Source organism: Coffea arabica, chromosome 3c, assembly GCF_036785885.1.
Source record: "Coffea arabica cultivar ET-39 chromosome 3c, Coffea Arabica ET-39 HiFi, whole genome shotgun sequence".
NCBI classification, from domain to species: Eukaryota; Viridiplantae; Streptophyta; class Magnoliopsida; order Gentianales; family Rubiaceae; genus Coffea; species Coffea arabica.
Window position 1 is genome coordinate 41,957,117 of NC_092314.1, and position 21,862 is coordinate 41,978,978.

Consider the following 21,862-nt stretch of genomic DNA (forward strand, 5'->3'; position numbering starts at 1 on the left):
AGATCGAACTTGACTCGAGCTCAATGTTGACCTAGCTGGACTCGAGTCTCTCGCGATCGATTCGCAAACGATTAAATTCGTTTGCAGCCCAGGGAACAACAATAGTGAGTAGCAAATCAAATTAATACCCAATATCCCTATCAAACACATCTTCAGCTTATCAGGATATACTATTCTTCATTCGTAACGACGAATTCTTGCATTTGTACATTTCTCCTCCCTACAATTATCGTACGTGCTGGCAAAGCATGAATAGTCAATCCAAGTAATAACTACAGTACAACTCAAAATTATTATTAAACTATAACCACTCATATAAACAAAGCAAGCTACAGAGAAATTTCTTTTTACGTAAAAATTAGTCAGCCATACTTATTTTTTGGATTAGCATGATCAATGAGGGATTTCAAATCTCCAAAACGAGTCAACTGATAATAACTGTGAATAGCTAAATCATGAACGGTTACAGCTTGCTGAATAAAAGTGTGCTTTGTTAGTGTTATTTCATATGGACTAGAGCCAATTTGAAAGCAATCTTGCATCATCACAGGACGAATAACTGCATTCTCAGCGCAATATGTCGAATGCAATTGAACATGCTCAGCAATGCCACTAGCATTGGGTAAATAAACAACAGCAAGAATCGTATCCCCTTGCAACTGAAATACCCAATAAACGTGTTTAACAAATCACAATAAAGATTGCTACTGATAAGCAAAACACAGACCAAGGGCATCCTCGTGCGAGGGTGAAAAACTAGTTTGATAAATAAAAATGTACACTTGAATGCAATTTTAAGCTTCTTAAACTAAAACCCTGTTTGACAATTCAATTCAGCACTTAAACTTATTTAATGTATTCAGATCTTTAACATGTTTAGATATGTTTGATAACGAGAAATTGAGCATTTTAATTAATTAAATGGGTTCGAACGGTGTAGGATTTCATTGAATGCAGAATATGCTTAAATATTATGATTTCAGTATTTATAATTTAATAACTTAACGATGTCAGATTTTAATTTTACCAAATGCATCTTGAATGAATGAACCCGAAAATATTAAATAAAAAAAAAGCAGGTTTGGCTAAATAGTTTACACCTTATGTCCACCTCAAAAGACACGTAGAGCTAAATGCTTATTACTAGTACATGTTGTGATTGAGAAGCTTAAGCGGCAGGCCGGCAATCCCCTTGCCTTTAATTACACTTAAATAAACGGAAGAACCTTTTCACATGACAACTTGCAGTATTTATTGGCTGGTAGTGACTTATTTGTACCATTAATCGTTCTTTAATTCACTTTTTAATTGTTCTTTCAAATAGATATAAATTTGTTAGGAAGTAGTCAATTTCAAATTGTTATCTTCTGTGTACTTGATTGCTTGTAGGGCAGCCCATTAATTTTGTCGAAGAATTGTTGTCCTTTCTGTTATCTGTGCTGTCCTCGATGTTTTCAAAGTCGAACAGGTAAATGAATTAGGTGGATTTTTTTTTTTTCCAAACAAATTGGGTGGATGTTCGGTTCTTTTTTTTTTTTTTTTTTAAAAAAAAAATCGGTTTAACCAGTCAGTTCATCGGCTCGATGATTTTTTTTAAAACTTTTTTAATAATAAAAAAATAGCTAATAATGAGGAAGTATGAAATAAAGGCAAAAACCCTGAATTCTGAAATATCTTTTACACAATGTCTAGCAATTTTCAATTCATCAACCAAAGAAATGAAAATGTTTTTCGTTTAGCAATATTAAAGATCAAAACAAATATAAATTTATCTACCGAATATCTCAAATTAATGGAAAAAGAAGATTCTGACTCTCCCAAGTCAAGAACAAATCAAATAAGGTTTGTAAAATCAACTCCAATATTGAAAATTAACAAAAAAGAAAGAAAAGTAGAACAACCATGTACTGAAGATATATGCGTCCTTTATAATTGATATTTATATTGGCTATTATCATCTTCTTCACTACCAAATGGCCTTCTATGGTAAAAAAAAAAAGTTTGTAATGTACATCTTTACTAACTTTATCATCATTTTCACCGTCTAAATAATAAAATTAAAAAAATGATAAAAGGGAAAAAATGAGGAGTAGAAGAAGAAACTAGAAGGACGGCTGAGGTATGAATAAGGTAGGAAGAGCAATCCAAAGTAATTGACTATTGAAATGGAAATGTGCAAACTTAACGGAGTGATTCACTCCATTTGGATTAACTGTTTTTTGAGATGTTTTTAAAAAATTTTACTATAACAGAATTTTTAAAGTATATTTTGAGATATTTTTAAAAAATATTTTGAAATATTTAAGAATAGAAGAATTTCTAGAATATATTTTAAAATTTTAAAAAAAATTAAATTAAGTTTTAGATAACCTTTTAAAAATTTTTATTATATTTAAAAAGCTAATTTTTGAAAAACACCCCATCCATTTTTATTGTCTTTTGGAAATGTGCAAAGGCACCACTATATTGGACTGTTTTCCCTATTGTCTTTTGGATACGTGTTCGCTTGGAAATTTCGTATTTTCATACTTTGTCCCCACCGCCACATTAGCAGCAAAGGATGCCCAAAAACTGAAAGAAAAGCGGAATGCAGAGTATAAAATGAAAATGGCTTTCTTACTTTTAATTTAAGATACGAGACAAATAAATAAGTAAACATTAAATCTCTATTTAAAAAATAAGTAATTACAAAATCCAAAGAATAAGCGTCTCATATTTATTTAGATTTACATGTTTGGATTGCAAATTTTTTCAAAAAAATTGTTACGTTTTCAGTGATCATATTTTTCAATCATTTTTTTACCTCACATATATCAATTTTTTTTATAAAAAATAGCAATCCAAATGAGATTGAATTTGAAACTCGTAGCATAAAACCTACTTACCAAATATCCCTTAAACTTTAAATAGTTTTTTATTTTGAAGGATAAAACTTTAAATAGTTAATGCAAGAAACATTTGGGGTCTATCGTGTTGGTAAATTGAAATGTGAGGCACAAAATGGAGCTGTGTGGAATGGATCCGTTTACCTGTATACCGTCTAATATCTAGCAATAATTGAGTAAATGTTGTGGACTACATTAAAAGATGTAAAGTAAATCGTCAAAAGCTGTAAATCAAGCTCAAAGAGTCAAGACCCGGTAGGAGTAGAGTAGTACTAAGGAAGCGATCCCTTTCTCCTAAGTTAAAAAAAAAAAAAAAAAAATCCTTTCCAAGTCCATATTTCAGAAATCGAATATCATCCTTTGTTTATTCACTATGATAAATGTTCAATACTTAGTTGAGTAATGTATCACAGAATCCAGCACTAGTTGATTAAGAAGCTGCTGAGTAATTCTTCTTTTCAATACGGAACGGGCACGAATATGTAATCTTTTTGGTTTCCAACACTGCCCACTTTTGTCATTTTATTTCAACCAAAAATTAAACAGTATCAGTTTTTCTATTCTACATATTTCAAGGATTAATTTCACTTTACACCGCTCAATTATTCCCGAATTCCTTCTTTAATCACTAAACTTTAAATTACTTTCTTAAAGTATAATATGTGTCTCACTTTGGTCTTTTAATGTACAAAATCTATCCTATTTTAATTCCTAAATTATAAAATCTATTCCACTTTAATCCCTAAAGAATGATATTTGTCTCACTTAAATATAAAATCTGTCTCATTTTCATCATTAATTTTACCTAAGTGGGACAAAATTTTTAGGAAAAATGATCGGTTTCATCCTTCACATTTTACAAAAATATTCTTTTCGTCCCTCACTTTTAAAATGAAACAATTTCGTTCTTGACATTTAAAAACTAAAATTATTACATCCCTGAACCCAAATTTCAATCTGAATCAAACCACCAATCAACCTAATTACAAATTTTGGGTGTGTAATTGGTAGATCATTTGGTTAACTCAACTTGATATTCATGTGAAATTTAATGAACCTTAAAAGAAAAAAATAAAAAATTATAACATAAAAAAGAAAGATTAATCTTTTCTACATTATCATTGTATACACTGACGATTTTATGTACCGGCATATCATTTTAATTTAAATTTAAACACCAAATTTTATATTTATGATACACATCTAGATTCGCAAGCGGATATACTAACGGTGCATGAAAAGATTTACCAAAAAAAAAAACTCTACTATTCCAAGACAAAGAATGGCCTTTTTATGTTATAATTTTTATTTTTTTGGTTTAATAAATGTCATGTGAATATGATGAAGTTGACTGAATGATCTATCAGTTCTATTTTCGAAATTTATTACTGGATTATTGGATGGTTTGATTCAGATTGAAAATTAGGTTTAGGGATGTAATAGTTTTAATTTTTAAATGTCAGGGACGAATTTGCTTCATTTTAAAAGTGAGGGACGAAAAGAATATTTTTACGAAATATGAGGGATGAAACAGGTCATTTTCCCAAATTTTTATTCGAAGGACTAAAATGTTCGCATTTTAAAGTTTAGGAATCAAAGTAATAATCTGAGCATGGGTAAAAGGTGAAAAGTGGAATTAACCCTATACGAATACAAAAATATAGAGTGGGTGGTCAGAATTGAATCAGAAATCACGGCTCGTAATGATATAGGCAAACAAAAGTCCCAACCTTTTTCCTTTGTACAAATTTCTTATATTTAAACGCATGTCATGACGACGAATTGTTTTATTCTATTCCTTGGTGCTTCAGTACACAATTTTTATAATTTTTTTAACCTTTGTCCACACCTTGTAAAGTTTTACCACTTGCTAGCCATCTACAGTTGGGATCAAAGAGTCACCGGTGGATAGGAGAAAATAAATCCTACACTTGATAGTTTATGAAAAACTAAAAATAAAAGGTAAAGCAATTATTAAATATTTAGGGAAAATGACCTGTTTCATCCCTCATATTTCGTAAAAATATTCTTTTCGTCCCTCACTTTTAAAATGAAGCAAATTCGTCCCTGACATTTAAAAATTAAAACTATTACATCCCTAAACCTAATTTTCAATCTGAATCAAACCATCCAATAATCCAGTAATAAATTTCGAAAATAGAATTGATAGATCATTCAGTCAACTTCATCATATTCACATGATATTTATTAAACCAAAAAATAAAAATTATAAAATAAAAAGGCCATTCTTTGTCTTGGAATAGTAGAGTTTTTTTTTTGGTAAATCTTTTCATGCACCGTTAGTATATCCGCTTGCGAATCTAGATGTGTATCATAAATATAAAATTTGGTGTTTAAAGTTAAATTAAAATGATATGCCGGTACATAAAACCATCAGTGTATACAATGATAATGTAGAAAAGATTAATCTTTCTTTTTTATGTTATAATTTTTTATTTTTTTCTTTTAAGGTTCATTAAATTTCACATGAATATCAAGTTGAGTTAACCAAATGATCTACCAATTACACACCCAAAATTTGTAATTAGGTTGATTGGTGATTTGATTCATATTGAAATTTGGGTTCAGGGATGTAATAATTTCAGTTTTTAAATGTCAAGGACGAAATTGTTTCATTTTAAAAGTGAGGGACGAAAAGAATATTTTTGTGAAATGTGAAAGATGAAACCGATCATTTTCCCAAATATTTAATAAGACTTTCTTACCGGTGCCTGGAAGGCATTGATTAATTAGTTCCCACGTCTTTGATTTTGCAAAAGGTAAAATTAATCCAAATTCTTCTAAATGCAGGAAGATTGGAAAATAATTGTGATTATAAGCATTATTAAAATCTTAAAGAACCCACTCACCACCATTAAAGAAACCTTAACAATAATATCCTCAGTACCGTCTAAATACGTAGCAATAATTAAATAAAAGTTGACTGGGAAGACCAAGTAAGAAAACGCGTATATAACAATGTAGTAGGAGTAGTCCTCAGTCACCACTCCTTGCCCTTTGTTTCAAACTTCTGTTTGCAACAAAACATCCTTTCCAAATCATTGCATTCTATCCTCGCAACATTTTATTTCCAATACTCCTTGTACCACAAAAACAAAAAAAAAAAAAGGCAATGACTGAATTTTTTGTTCCAAAGGTAATAGATGAACTGGGTGATGTGGTCGTGAAGCAAGTTGGGGAGAAGGTCAACCTGGTGAGAGGGGTTGAAGAGGAGGTGGCAAATATCTCCTCTAACTTGGCAACCATTGAAAAAGTGCTGCATTATGCAGAGAGACGAAGGCTGAAGGACAGAAGTGTTGGAATTTGGCTAGAAAAGCTTGAGGACATAACATATGAGATGGATGACACGCTGGACGAATGGAGCTTCAAGATTCGCAGAGCAAAGAATGAGGGAACTCAACAGAATGCCAGATTGCAGGCAACATTGTGGAGCAAGGTTCGTTCCTTCATCCCATCCCTTTGTTCTTGTCCTAAACAAGTTCCTGTTCGTAGTGATATAGCTGAGAAAATAAAGAAAATAAATGAACTGCTAGAATTAACTTTGAAAGAGGCAGATCAATTCAAGTTTATTACAAGTGGGGGTATTCCTGATTCTCAAGATTTTCAGCCAATTATGACTACCCCAATCATAGACGAATCAGAGGTCTATGGTCGAGAATCTGATAAGGTTGCTTTACTCGACCTAGTTTTGTCTAAGAGTAGCAGTCAAGGAAGAGATGATGGGGTTCAAACTATCTCTGTAGTAGGGGCCGGTGGAAGTGGAAAGACCACACTTGCACAGTTACTCTTCAATAATAATGAAGTGAAGAATCACTTTGATCTTAGAAATTGGATCTGCGTATCGGATCCTTTTGACCAGAAAAGGGTCGCGAAAGCTATCCTTGACAATGCTGGAAATAGTTCTCATGAAGCAGAGTTGGATCTGTTGATCCGACGTATAAAAGAAACTTTTTCCGGTAAGAGATTCCTGCTTGTCCTAGATGATGTCTGGACAGAGGATGACTCAAAGTGGAAACCTTTCGAATACTCTCTCAAGGATGGGGCTCCTGGAAGTGTAATCTTGGTAACAACAAGGAGTCTAGTAGTGGCCAGAGCGGTGGGAACAACTCATACTCACCTGATGGCCCTGATGTCCGACTCTGATTGTTGGCTAATAATGCAAAGGATAGCATTTGATGGAAGATCAGGGGACTTGTGCAAGAAGGTGGAAAGAATTGGGCAGAAAATTGCAGAAAAATGCAAGGGGTTGCCACTTGCTGAGAAGACTATGGGGAGCTTGTTACGGTTCAAAGATACCGTACAAAAATGGCAGGATGTTTTGGACAGTGAGATATGGCAATTGGAGGAAGCAGCCGTGGACCTTTTCCCTCATTTGTATTTAAGCTATAACAAGTTGTCCCCGGAGCTGAAACGTTGCTTCTCCTATTGTGCTGTCTTTCCCAAAGATTATGAGATAAATGTAGAAGAGCTTATTAGGCTGTGGATAGCACAAGGTTATGTTCGCCCAAGACAAAGAGGTGAACGCTTGGAGCTAGTGGGCCTTGAGTACTTCAACAATTTGGCAATGCATTCCTTTTTTCAAGAAATACGAAATGTTGATGGGTTTCATGAATATATGCAGTGCAAGATGCATGCCATAGTGCATGGATTTGCAAAATTTCTTACAAAAAATGAATGTCATGCACTTGGTGGAATTGGAAGAAATTCTTCCAGTGAAAGAGCACATCATCTAACAATTTTGGAAGGCATTGAGGAGGAGATGTTTAGTTCTCGAGTCGTTGATTTTGAAAGGCTCAGGAGCTTTTTAACTTTTCCTGAAATTGGAAGAGTAGTAGTTCTCCAAAATCTGTTCTACAGTTTGAAATGCGCGAGGACTCTGGTTTTATGTCATTGTGGGCTAGCTGAAATCCCACCCGAGATCGGAAGTTTGATTCATCTTCGGCACTTGGACTTGAGTTATAATCGTTTCGTGACACTGCCAGAAGCTATATGTGATCTATATTATTTGGAAACTTTGGATATCAATCATTGTGAGCTAGCTGAAATCCCACCCGAGATCGGAAGTTTGATTCATCTTCGGCACTTGGACTTAAGTTATAATCATTTCGTGACACTGCCAGAAGCTATATGTGATCTGTATTATTTGGAAACTTTGGATATCAATCATTGTATAAAGCTTTCGTGCCTTCCCCAAAGGATTGAAGACCTTGTACACTTGAGACACCTTTTCAATCATGAGACATTTGAATTACGTCAAATTCCACAAGGACTCGGGAAGCTGACGTCACTTTGTAGTTTGACTCGATTCACCGTCAGGAGCGACTCTGATGATTTGGCAATTTTGAAGGACCTGAACCAATTGGAAATATTGCACATTAGTATTAAGGGAAAGGTAGATTTTGGGAGTGCGGAACTCGGAAAGAAAATCAACATGAGCCAAATGTCTTTGTTCTTTAGCTTGGGGACCCACTTCATAGAAAATCCAAGTTGCATTGAAACCATGGAACCACCTCCAAATTTGCAACGACTTACGCTAATTTGCTATCCAGGAACCCAGTTACCAAGTTGGCTTGTGACGAAGTCTCGCGCCAATGGGAAGCTATCATCCCTAGAAGAGCTTGTGCTCTGGAGAGCGGAAAAGATGGAATGTTTGGGTAAGGAATTCTTCGGAGCTACAAAAGCACTGCATGAGAGTAGTCATGATGCTCTTGATACATTATCAAACTCCGAGTCATCATCCTCAGCTGAAGCAATAGCATTTCCAAATTTGAGAAAATTACATTTTGAGTCCTTTCACAATTGGACAAATTGGGAAGACTTAAGTGAAGATGATGAAGAAGTTGCGGTCTCTATCATGCCACGCTTGGAGGAGCTAGAAATTTGGTACTGTGAAAAGCTTGAAACCCTACCACATCGCATCGTCAGAAAGATATCATCTCTCAAAAATTTAAATATTCGGGGTTGTAACAAGTTGAGCGATCGTTATTCTGACAAAACAGGAGATGACTGGATAAAGATATCACATATCCCTCGAGTTCACATATCTGATGAATAGTAATCTGCTCAGGTATGATTATTCACACATTTTTTTACTTACCTATCATCTTTGAAGTCAAATAATTACTGCTTATAGAATTACAACAAACAAAGGCCTAGTTTATAGAATATGACTATAGAATTACCTATCATTTTTTACTGCTTAATAATGAATCAAGGGTTAACAGAGCCATATATATACTGAAAATATAAAATATTCATTAGAATGGTTTTTTTAAATTGAGAACATGCAAGCCATTAACTAGTAAATACAACACTAAATTTCTAACAATATCTAATTGTAAACTCTTAGCGTTTGGAATTCCATTTATGTCTTGTCTTTTTATCTTTTTTTTTCGCTTTTGTCCTTTGTTTTCCAGATAATACTCATCGATGGCTCAAAATGAAGCTACAGCATAAAGCATTGGGGGATCAACCAGGCTGCAACCTTACCAATTTCCAGATTGAATTTCAAGTGGTTATACAACCAATCTTTATTTCTTCAAATTATTATTGTCCTATTGTATGTAAATTTGTGCAGATTTAATAAAGAAGAAAGTTTGTACATTGTGCCTATCTATATAGTGTATTATTGACAATCTATTATTAGTGTACCTATTTTATGGTATTATTCTAAGAATAACCTGAATTTAAAACAGTTAATAATAAAAAAATCACTACATTGTGAGTGCTCAAAAAGTTAATCCTTATTCTAGTGGTTAAAAGTTAACAAATTGACAAATTATTCTTTATCTTGTTTCCTTTCTTAAAAAAATGTTTACATAGATAATTGGAATAACAAAAACTCAGACAACAAAAATGCATGTACACTTCAAGGCACAAAAACCCATGATACTTTTATAGTAGCAGTAGCACTGGTAGTTCTCGTAGCAGTATTTATTGAAGATAAATTAGACTTTTGACACATCAGAGTTCATTGACAAAAATCGCCACAAACATCAAATTAGAAACCAAAGCAGTGCATAAGAGCATAGAAGAAACTGTTTATAAGGTTTACAAAAATCTCAACAAATACTCCATCTAGCCCACGACCGAATGCATGCAGAGAATTACAACACAAAATCTTTGACGCAAGGAATCAATCATTACAAGTATTACAGGATGGACATATTCTGGCTGCTGAGAAGGGTTCAGAAGAGAAGAATTACAGCACCTGCTTCCTAAAATTTCAGATGGTGTTCAAACAAAGAAGCCATTTCAATCTGCAATACAACTCAAACAAGGAAACAAATTCATCCTTGGTATTGGATCATGAATAGACATTATTAGAGAGGAAAATGCAGATCAGGAAAATTTATTTCTAAAATATGACACAACAGGAAAATGCAGAACAGGAACATTTATGTCTAAATATTACACAGCTCATTATTTTGTCAGACCCAGGATACAAAATGAACATCATGGCAATAAATATGCTATGACAGGAAACAGACTCTTCCCGTCCAAAGTTTCTTACTCATAAGATGATGACCTAAAGGAGGCCAATATTATGAGCAGCAATCAATCAGAATTGGATTTAGAAGCCTACCGATAACTACATGCACTGTCATAAACTAGATGCAACTTGGAACTAATAAAAGCTAGATATTTCAGAGTCTTGCCGAGAAACTCTGGTTGGGAAACCAGTAATATCACAGAGGTCCACCAATGGTCATTATGGAGTTCAACCCCTTATTTACCTTCTAACTCCCATTTTTAACTCGAAAAGTAATTCATTTTGGATGATTGATACCTCACTGCTTAAGCAAGAAGCCCCTTTCCAAGCATTACTATCAGCTGTATTCTACTAAATTATATTGAAAGGAGGCCTGTTACAAGGGCAAAACCCAGTAGAGACAGAGAAATACGTCAAATCACCCCTTTCCAATGGGCCTCGAACAAAAAAGAAAAACAAAAAAGGTTCTTTATTGATGAGATTTGATTTAAACGGAACACAAATCAGATACTATCCACAAAGCAACCAATTCACCAGACAGCAAATAAATAATCCATGGAGTAAAATGACAAGAAAATGAAGAGACAAGAACAAAGAAACTAAACAAAATGAAATTGACTTGCAGCTGTCAGCACTGCTTCAGCACCTTTATTTCCGGACTTACCACCAGCTCGATTGAGAGCCTGCATTTATCATAATGTAACTTTAAGAAATGGGGTACCAATGGAAAAAAAAATTGTAGAATACTGGTAAAGATCAGAGTGACAATTTCCATCAGCATAGACATTTTACCAAATATTAGCCACAGGATGATTATCATATCCAGCAACATGGCAATTATGTGATGAACTATTTTATGATTTTCTATGCAATAACTCCTGTGAAAAAGAGTATAGGAGATCAGAAAGGTCAACTGTGAGTTTTCGATGAGTTTTATTAAGCAAAAGAGAAATTTCATGAATTTACCTGCTCCATGTCATCACAGGTCAAAACACCAAATACACATGGAACACCTGGAATTCATTGAAAGGAAAATTAATTACTCCACCATTAAGCCACGTAAATGTTTTAAGACTGCATTCCACGGACAGAATTGTCTGTATATGAAACACAAAAATGAAGTTATAGGCGTGCGCACAATAAAGCAAGTGGATGATTCCTAAGCACCTCAATTACCTTTTATGAGGAATGTATCTGCAAACTCCTACACTCAACAATTTTCTCATCATCTGACATTTGAGAACATAAGACCCTCTGCTTCTGTGTCTACGAGCACAAAATGGGAAAAACAGGTACAACCACTATGCTGTGTACTTATTATGAGTTAGACAATTTCAAAGTGGTTCTATGTAGCAATAAACCACGAACATCTTTTAACAACAAAAGTTTTGCTGAGAAGTTCCCTTCCCTTTTCTAAATGCCTGATTGGTCTGCTCAGCAAACTTACAATGTGGATCGCGGTTTTCTGATCCTTTTCTTCCCATTCGGGTTGAGTGCTTTTAACACAAGAACCATCTGTCAACTAGGCAAAATTTTCCATCACTCCTATAACCTATGGATCAGTAGTATACACATTTAACAATCTTTTGATTCCTTTCTTAACAAACTTGTTTAACTAAGCTATTGGATATGTTGCTAATACAATCAAATCTACCAAAGCTCCTCTAACAACTATTTCCCCTAGGGCTGAATTCATGCTTTTAGTACTTCAAGTTAGTAAATATTGGTTCTCCAGATAACATAGTGGTTTAGATAGTAGTTATTCCTAGTATATGAAATCATTAAGATCAAGAAAACTTGCGCATCATTTCCATTATGAAAGGCAATAATATTATTACAGTTTGTAGGTTGACATTTTTTTCTTCATTAGGTATTGAAATAAACCGTATCCTGGGCTAGTAGCCTTTCCTGAAATGTAGGCGGGATCTGGATAATTCTCTTTCTTGGAAGCCTGACCTCTTCCTCTCTCCTCCAAACATCTCAACAAATATAAAGAGGGAAGAATAAAAGACATCGTATTTTACTTGCTTAGCACAAACTCCAATTTCATATACATTAGGGAAAACAAAGTCACTTCTGATAAGTATACAGCTGAACCATTTTTCTTATACCCCAGTAAATTAACCCTAGTACTTTGTATCCCAAAAATCAGACACAGAAGCAAATAAAATCCAGAGTCAATAAGTGGGGAAAAAAAGAAAATACTCTAGGTAAATTAGGAAAATCTATTATAGAAAGTTTCTTTCTTACACAGCTTATGAGGAACAGAAATCTCATGCTGAGCAATGTACTACGATAATGCATATATAAAAAGCGAATGACCAATGTGAGAGATATAATACAGAAAGTTACCGCCAACAGCGGAAAAGATATGCCGCAGGTTTGTTTGGATAAAGTATTATTTGAAATATTATTTGGAATAATTACTGTAGCACTTTTTGTGACGTGATGTATGTGAGATAAAAAGATAATTGGAAATATAAAAAGGTGGATTGCAAAATACGTTTATGATGCAAGCGAAATATTATTTAGAATAATTTGATATCCAAACATGTATTTCATCATTTCTTATTGTGCTTGATTGCATTAACATCAACTAACCAGAATTAAGGCCTGTAAACAGTACTCCAGATGCAGCTGAATTAGCTACAGCATTATAATGGGAAGTATCGCCTCTAATCTACTGGCCCAGAAAAGAAAGTAACCAGAAAAACCAAACTCATTAACATTGATTCATGCACTGACAACTGGCAGGAAATAAGGAACTAGTAACTGGTAATGAAGTTGAATGGTACCATAATTCGGCAATTAAAATGAATGAACAACTCAACCCATGAAACCTCATAAAGATAACTGAGGATCTAAACGACCGACAAGATGTTTTAGCAGTCATTACATGTTTGTACTCTTTAAGAAACATAAGTATCATAGAATCACAATTTTAAAGCAGAAGAACTATCATAAAGTTACAAAAGTTGAAGGAAAAGTTTGTTCCCCAAATTGAACATTATCATCCAGCTGCTCTCATATCCAGATACAGGTTTTCAATTCTTCAAATGAGTATGAAGAAACATAACCACCATTTCTCTCCTTTTAGAAACTATAAGCAACCTGCTATAGTCTAGCTTTGTCAAATGTTACTAGATGACTAGCCATCATCCATCAACCAAGAGCCAAAAAATATAAGTACATGGGAAGAAATTAGGTCCACACATTATGTGCGCATGAGAGAAGAGAGAGAGAGAGAGGGAGGGAGAGAGCAGTTGAGAGAGAGAGAGAGAGAGAGCATGACCTGCTTATTATGTTTTAAGAGTCCAATATCCACTGATATCCAATTTAGAAAGCAGTAGTCACACCAAACCCTAATGCATTCTCTTTTCATTAGCACAATTAAAATTGTTCCTCTACTTCCAACTGAAATTTACATTTTCAATTTTTGGAATACAGGGTTCAAATGTGGAAGAAGAATTTGATAATGATCGTTGATATCAAATTTATGCGAAGTTAGAGCCATCACCACCATTCAAAAGGTAAGAATTCTATTACAATTCGTAAATACCAAAGAGTTCACTACTATATAATCTAGAAGTATATTATCAACTCAAAAATAAATTAGAATGACCATGACTGTTGTGAATTTTCATTGGAAGAGCCTTAAGTATGTGATTTTGTTAATGGCAGTAATGACTGAACTATTCCCTATTATATTTGGTGCCTTAGAAAATCTATCCCACTCATTGTACCCTTTCTCTTTTCTTCTGCGAGGCAGCCAATACAATCAAGAAAAGGAAGGAAACGAGTGTTACTTAAGGTAATCCTGAAGCTCGCAAGAACTGTCAAAATGCAGATTAAGGGAAAACTTAGAAATCTCATCTAGCAGCAATAAGAAACCAGTCCCAAGCAGATATGCTTGAAATAAAAAACCTGAAATTAAGTAGCATTTCTGCAAAAACTCTCCGTGCCCTTCTATAATGGAAGTTACATTATATTTGCCATTAGTTCACGTCAATTACTACTAATAAATGTTAAGACTATATTATATCAACTATTCCACACAGAGCTTCATTTTTGAGCAATGCAATAAGATTCGTTATACTAACTACAGTGGCTTACATAGCTTGAAACACTAGAATCAGACAGCTCCTTCGGCCTGGAACTCAAACAATGGCTCATGTCTTAACACAAAAGCATCTTAGGTATTCAGCAACACTCTGCATATTTGGCCTCATTCTGGTTGTCAACTGGTTATTTAACTTCCACGAACATGTCCCGTAAAATGCTCCAAAAACAATTCTAACATGTAGTATTTGATCAAAAAGTTTCCAAGAAATAACATACATGGCTAAACCAATACTTGTCTAAGAAGGTTTGCGGTTAACCAAGCATCAAAGCATGGAAAACTTTCATTAGAGATGACTAACTTAGGTAGATGTCTGTCCTCAGATTCATCTGGACCTCAGGTGTAAAGGCAGTTAAGTAACTAATAGTGTTTAAAAAAGGCGAGGGCTGGCCCTTACTTTGAAATGGAACTGGATATTCTGAGGTAACGGAGTTGCCAAAGAACTAGTTCTGGCAGTGAATTAGAAAGTGATTTCCATAGACTTAAATGGAGAACAATTCAAAAAAGGGCAGAGCCGTTTAAAAGAGGTTTGACACAAAGATGCAGGGATGAACCTGATTCATAAGACTAGAAATTACTAATAAGACAAAATGATATAACATCTGATAGCCATCTTTAGGGGAATTAAAAAATATTATAACACCTGAAAGCCATCTTTAGGGGTGTTGGGCATGGCATTTTATCTCAGTTGAGGTAAGGTTACAGCACCGAGCTGTAGGGCGTTAGCCCCACAAATTTTGAAATTTCAATGGTAATACATAGAAACTATGAATAATTTGCTATAAGAAAAATATTACTAAGTGCTTTAAATATAAAAAATAGCACAGAGAATTATAACTGATGGATAAATAAAACATACACTACAAAGTGAATTACTAATAAATAGGTGTCAAAAACACAATTCCTCCATCAAATCATTATCCATAGGACATCCAAAACTAAAAGGACAACTTTCTATCTTTCACTTTATAAACTACTTATTTTAATTATTTTCCACAATTGGAAAATACATACAAGGTTGACCCAAAGCACAAGAAGACAAAAATATAATGTTGATAGAAACATTATCTGAAGCCTTAAATCACACTACATGGCATATTTATACTAATAAGTACAATTCTTTTTTTTTTGGGTAATTAAAAAGAAAAAATGTTCATACGTAAATCACAAAAGTAATGGAGTGAAAAATGATGGTCCAGTAAAAATACCATGGATTAAGAGATCGGAATGTGCAACAAAGAGAGACCAAGTGAATTTCTAAGTTTATAATTGTAAATGGTCCCACATTACAAAAGCAAATAATGCACGTGAACATATGCACTATGAGCTACAAACTTCTGACTGTGAAGTACTCCTAACAAATATGCATTACAAAACACACACATCAAACTTTGGGGCACAAAAGCCATGGCTTATCACCTAAGACATATACCCCAATTGTCTGGGCAAACACCCTTCAATACCCAAGCCCCACCTGGTTGTCCCAACGCATTTTCATTGCCGAGAGCTTTTTAAAACATTGGTAGCTAATTCTTTATGCCATTTTTGTTTTATCTTTCACTTGTCAAGTTTATTTTTTTTCTTTTTTCTTATTTTCTGTATTGTAGAACTCCTTGATAAAAGTAGTAGAAGATTACAACGCCATCCATCATGTGCGCATACTGTTTTTTTAGTATGTGTCTCCCTATGCACCAGACTAGAAACTTTTAATTATTTATCTACAGTAGATGGATTCACTAAAGAGTTTTTGATATTTTGAATTATTTCTCTCTCAACATATATTTATAGATTAAAAATCAAGATAATACCCCATATATGGTCCAATAAGATCAGTTCAACATTAGCAATGATTCATCCCCCAAACAGAAAGATAGCAAAACATAGCATAAACTCTTGCAAATGTGTGCATTTGTGGGAGGTTTAATCTTCATATGCCAAAGACAACACTTTCCAATCTAACAGCGTAACAAGTTTCAAATTTTATGAACAACCTGGGAAAACTAATATCCATAAGGATTCCAGCCTTACAGCTCTAGCAATGAGAGTTCAGTGCATCATATGGAACACTCGACCAGTTCACAGCTATAAGCAGGTTGATTTAATCATCAAGGATGTCCTCACAGGAATAACTAATAATGTCACAGTTGATCTATGATATTGGAGTAGCAATTTTAGGGACCGTTAAAGCTGAGAATAATGGATTCTAGCCAATGTCAGTCACAATTAAGCTACAAATGCAAGAGTGAAACAGTAGCAATCATACTTTGTTTTGTGAAAGAGAATGCCATTTAAAGGCCTGATGCAACTTATAAGCAAACCAAAGAATGCTAAAAAAGATTCACCACAACTATTGCTTCAATTGAGTGGGAAAAGAGTATAAGCGGAACATAAACAACTAAATGAGGGAATCAAATCTACTAACTGAGCATTATCAAACAGGAAATAGTTGATGAGTGCTTACCACAGCTCCAATACATAAGATGGCTTGATACTTTCTTGACTTCCCAAGTTTCTCTCCAACTAGACCAATTTCAAAACTACCTGGAACCCACACAACCTGATGCAAAACGATCATAAGGATTCATATGTAGCCCATTAAGAGAACTTAAAAGTGCATATGAGTGATGTACATTTGGCCAATTTATTTTCTTGCATATTTAACAAACCCCAATTGTAAACCATGTTACTTCCAATACATGAACCATTTCTTAACTTCATAAAAAGCTACTCCAAGATAACATGTATAATGTGGTTTGATTCAATATTGAACCCAAAGGTCATTTAATCATCTTGAAAAAATGGATCAGTAAATGAACTATATCCCAGAAAGCTACCAGGAAAAATATGCTAGTACTTCTAGTAATAGGGAAAATGAAATTGTGTTAAAAAAAATTGATACATTTGCAAATTGTGTTAAAAAAAAAAAAATTGTGTTAAAAAAAATTGATACATTTGCAATAAAGAAACCAGCATAATAAGGTATCATTGTCAGTTTATTTAAAACAGTCACCACCAAAATTCTAGGTTAAACATTATAATGTAAAACAAGAATGATTTGAGTCAGGAAATGACAAGGCAAACTGGCTTGACAATAAATTTCATAAAGAAAAAGTACCACAACAGGCACCAAATGAGTATGTAGGCTATAACATTGAAGTGATACATGAAAAGTCCATTTAAATCAAGGGAAGCAAGTTCCAAAATGTGGAAGTCAAACTGTGCGATGAAGTCACAACTAATGAGTGTGCAAGAAAAAAGGCAAGAAAACAAATACTAGCTCAAAATTACTTACATCGATATCTTCTTCTTTGACCGAGTACTTTTTGAAAGTGTCCAAAGCTCCCTCCAACAGTGGCTTTGTGACAATTTCATTGAAGCGAGCCACCACCTTTACACACAAAAGAATACAATCCAAAATAAAGAATAATCAAAAAACGCTTCACAGCTCAAAAGAAAAATCACATGGAAGTCAAAACAATGCCTTAGGTCATTTCTCTTTGACAAACTCCAGTTGGATACTATACAAAAAGAATCATCTATATCTTACACACTGGCATTCTACTAAATCTATTTCATCATATATAGCACACCTAGTTTACAATGTGACAACACTAATCAACAACTCCTTCAAGTCCCAATATTACACTTGCGAATAAATAGCCAAAAACCCTAATTGAAATAAGACAAGAATCCAACTTAATGAAATAACACCACTTCTAAGAAAATACGCATCAGAACAAATTAAATAGCTAAAATTAAAAAAAAAAATCTATAGAATAACTGAAAACAGAGTTCACACAAGATATTTCAGTCACTCATAAGCTATATATCTCTTGTCATTATTTTTCTACTTCTTTTGCACTCAAATAACTTTCATTTTCCAGAAAATCCTTTCTCTGAGCATTTTATTCACATTGTAGAAAAGCCAGTTAAGAACTTTTTTCAACCAAAAAAAAATATCGATTGCTTCCAAAGTTGGCCCAGGAAAAAGGAAAGCATATTTCCTTACATCAAAAAAAATTCGCATAAATCGTTCAATTTGACGAATTTGGAGCTCATCTGTCAAAACCCACAAAAAATGAGACCTTTCTTTTCCTTATTGAATTCATGGCCCAAAAAAAATCGATACTGTAATATTTAATTGTCAAGCCAAGAATCGGACAGAGGAATTTAATTGACATACTAAAACATCTTTAAAAAGATTGGAATATAAAATAAAAAATGCATAGATGAGAGAAAAGGAAAATTGCAATGACACTGACAATGCCAAAACGGAGACCCTCAGCAGTTGTGAGTGACCCAGTCAACTGTCGAACAGCTGCAAGACTTCCCAGCCGGCCCTTCTCGTCCTCCTTCCTCTTCCACAAAATCCCAAATCCAGATTCTATAAATTAAGTAAAAAACATAAGTATTACATCTGACTTAATGGGAAAAAAGGAAAAAAGAAAGGTAAATCAAATCAAGTTGATCTTTTGGTGGTTGAAGTTGGACAGACAGTGATGTAGATGACGATTGCTGGTGTCTGAGCGGAACAGAGATGATGGGCTGATGATTATGCTTGAAGATGCCACGGGGACGATGATGAACTGAGCGGTTATTAGCAATTGAAGAAGAACAAGAAGAAGCAGCAGCCGCCATTTTCGTTTTGATTTTGATCCCTTTTTTGGCACTCCCTTTCTGTCCGAGTGTTCTTTCTTGGGTCACTGACGTATCCTTAGAAACCAACTACAAGAAGTAGGGATGGCAATGGGCGGCTGCCTGCCGGAGGACTACTGGGGGGGGGGGGGGGGGGGGGGGGGGGGAGGGGTGGGGATTTTCCCCCGTTTTAGAAAAGGCCCCTGTCCCGCCACCCGTTTGAAACAAAAAAAATATAATTGATATATAATTATATATATAATGATATTATCAATTATACTACTAATTATACATGTTTATTAATAAAAATTATTAATTATTTATATTAAATTTATTGATACATTTATATTAAATTCCTAACTACACTTAATATAATAACACTTTTTTTCTAAAAAAAATAATAATAATTTAGTGATTGTATTTGTATCAAAAGTAAAAACTTGATTATTTTATCATATTAGATTGTATTCAAATAAATTTTGTTTAATTATTTTTATGAATTTCAATTGTGAAATTACAATGAATAATAATTTGGTGATGTGTTGATATTTTAGTACTTAATTATTTATTCAAATTTAATTATAATAAATTATATAATAAAAATTTTTTTAACCAGTGGGGGCGAGGCGGGGCAGGGTGAGGCGAGGAGAGGGAAGTCGAGGCGGGGGACAGGGGTAATTAATAGGCAATGGGGCGGGGGACGGGGAAAAATCCCCCACCCCTTTGCTACCCCTAACAAGAAGTAGTTAATTTCATGGTTGATTTTGGGATTTATCCTAATATCAACTAGCATCCAAAAAGTTTTAAAAATTTCCCTAACATTCCCTATTAGTATTATATGACTAGAAGTCCTAATTAATGGCGTTGAAATGACATTAATGTTACCTCCAATGTTTTCCTTTTAAGTAGCCAAAGGCCTGAAAAAGGTAAAAGAAAATTCCTACATGCTAAAATATCTAATAACAAAATAACAAGAATGCCATTGAAAATATTTTTATCTCCCTTTATTGCAAAAATGTTTACTTTTAATTTTCGTCTATGCTACAAAAGATCTTCTACAATTTTCTTCTCACTGTAACCAATCTCCTGAAATTTTAGTCTCTTTTTTTATAATGTTGAAGTAGTTTAAAATATTACCCTTGCATACAAAGGTGTTGTCTGACTATGAAACGATTAAATTTATTACTTATTGCACTTATACCTTCTCATATTCTGAGTTTAGTATTCCACCATATTTGTCTTTTTCTTTATATTTCAAAATTCATAAATCAAATTGCAGAAAGATAAAAGTAGAAAGATAATTTCTCTCCTCCAATGCATTTTTTAATATTACTTTTACACATAAGGGATGGCAATGTTACCCAAATTGTTATTTTGAGGAAACTGTGTGAGATTTTTAAAATGTTAGGGGTGTTGGGTGATATTATTAGGATAAATCTCACTGATGGTTTTTGAAATTACCCCTTTTACAAACATATAATCATTTTGGAGAAGTTTCTAATCCAATTAGAAATGCTTCTCACACTTTGCTCAAAAGCAAAATAGTTAAATAAAATAAAATAATTAATAAAGAAAAGCCTTTAATTGACCAATCAGTTTATTAGATTGAAGTAATGATGGAATGACTATTCCGTTCAAGTTAACCAAAATAACAAGACAGTAATTCACTAGGTAAAAAAAGGTCTGGTTGGAAAATAACTCAAAAAAAATTATCTTCTTATGCTATTTTGTGTACCTTTTTTTGTCATTCTTTCTGTTTTTAATATTCCTTAATCATTGTTTGTTAATATATGTATGGCATCATCTGATTTAAACACTATTAGTTAAACCGATTGAACCTTCTAAGTCTAACTCTTGATTTTGGGACTGCTCCACTCCATCTTACTTTTAAAATGTAGAAGAATGATTGTTGATGTACCAATGGAAATAGGGATCCTACCAGGAAAAAGACAAAAAAAAAAATGACAGGGTGTCGAAGTCTGTGCAATAATAAATACCTGCTCAAACTAAAAATAATTTCTGTAGATAGCGGTGAGCAGGGTCGAATCCACAGGGACTGGGAGTAATTATTTCTTTTCAAGTTCACAGTGACAAGGGGGTGTTTTTATGCAGAAAGTGACAATCAAATAAATTCAAATAAAATCTAAGAAACTACTAATAATTAAATAACAAATTACTAAAATCAAATGAGTGATAATTAAGGATCTAGCCAAGAAATAACTTCAGCAATGGTTCACCTAATTGATCATCGATAAGCAAAGGCAATTCCAATTATTTACTAATAAATAGGTTATAACTGCCAAACAAGCGATGACAGTCAACCCCTCCTTACTGTGTCGATGATTAAAGTACACCCGTTAATCACTGCTCTAATTGAGAAATAATCTTAGGTATGCCCATAGAATTTAATTCCCCAATTGTCTTACGTATTAGAGGAGCCCTATTCTAATCAAATAACGCACTACCAGAGTTATTTTAGATTAGCCCGCGTATTCCCCTGACACAAGTCTAATTATGCCAGTTGCCACTATTTTGAGGCAATTAAACAATTACGGATTCAATACCTCAATTGACAATAGATTATTAAATTGATTAATTATCCGGATCCAAGACAATCAATTAATTAAATAATCATAAGCACTGCAACCAGGAAATATGCGAATAGCAATAAATAAAAAAAAAGATAAAATTAAATCGATCTCACAATTT

General features: G+C 33.6%; 1 protein-coding gene and 1 long non-coding RNA gene across 5 annotated transcripts; one reads left to right on the forward strand and one right to left on the reverse strand.

Moving 5' to 3' along the window:
- The first annotated feature begins 5,884 nt into the window (after positions 1-5,884).
- LOC113735112 (putative disease resistance protein RGA3) lies at positions 5,885-9,507 on the forward strand. The gene is made up of 2 exons (XM_027262070.2): positions 5,885-8,973; positions 9,323-9,507. The coding sequence occupies exon 1, from the start codon at positions 6,019-6,021 to the stop codon at positions 8,959-8,961; it is 2,943 nt and encodes a 980-aa protein (XP_027117871.1). The 5' UTR covers positions 5,885-6,018; the 3' UTR covers positions 8,962-8,973; positions 9,323-9,507.
- Positions 9,508-9,875: 368 nt separating this feature from the next.
- On the reverse strand, positions 9,876-19,290 carry LOC113735113 (uncharacterized). Of its 4 annotated transcripts, none has more exons than XR_011841746.1 (8): positions 19,014-19,290; positions 18,781-18,902; positions 17,811-17,906; positions 16,980-17,075; positions 11,365-11,411; positions 11,191-11,276; positions 11,004-11,081; positions 9,876-10,165 (listed from the first exon to the last, which is right to left on the reverse strand). It is a non-coding gene; the product is annotated as an uncharacterized lncRNA (long non-coding RNA). The 4 variants fall into 4 exon arrangements; XR_003459516.2 differs by having other exon boundaries at positions 10,696-11,081; XR_011841745.1 differs by adding an exon at positions 11,575-13,760 and having other exon boundaries at positions 9,876-11,081.
- Positions 19,291-21,862: the final 2,572 nt, after the last annotated feature.

Excerpts from the sequence above, each read along its gene's own strand:
- LOC113735112 (XM_027262070.2), top strand. The coding sequence starts at position 6,019 with ATGACTGAATTTTTTGTTCCAAAGGTAATAGATGAACTGGGTGATGTG.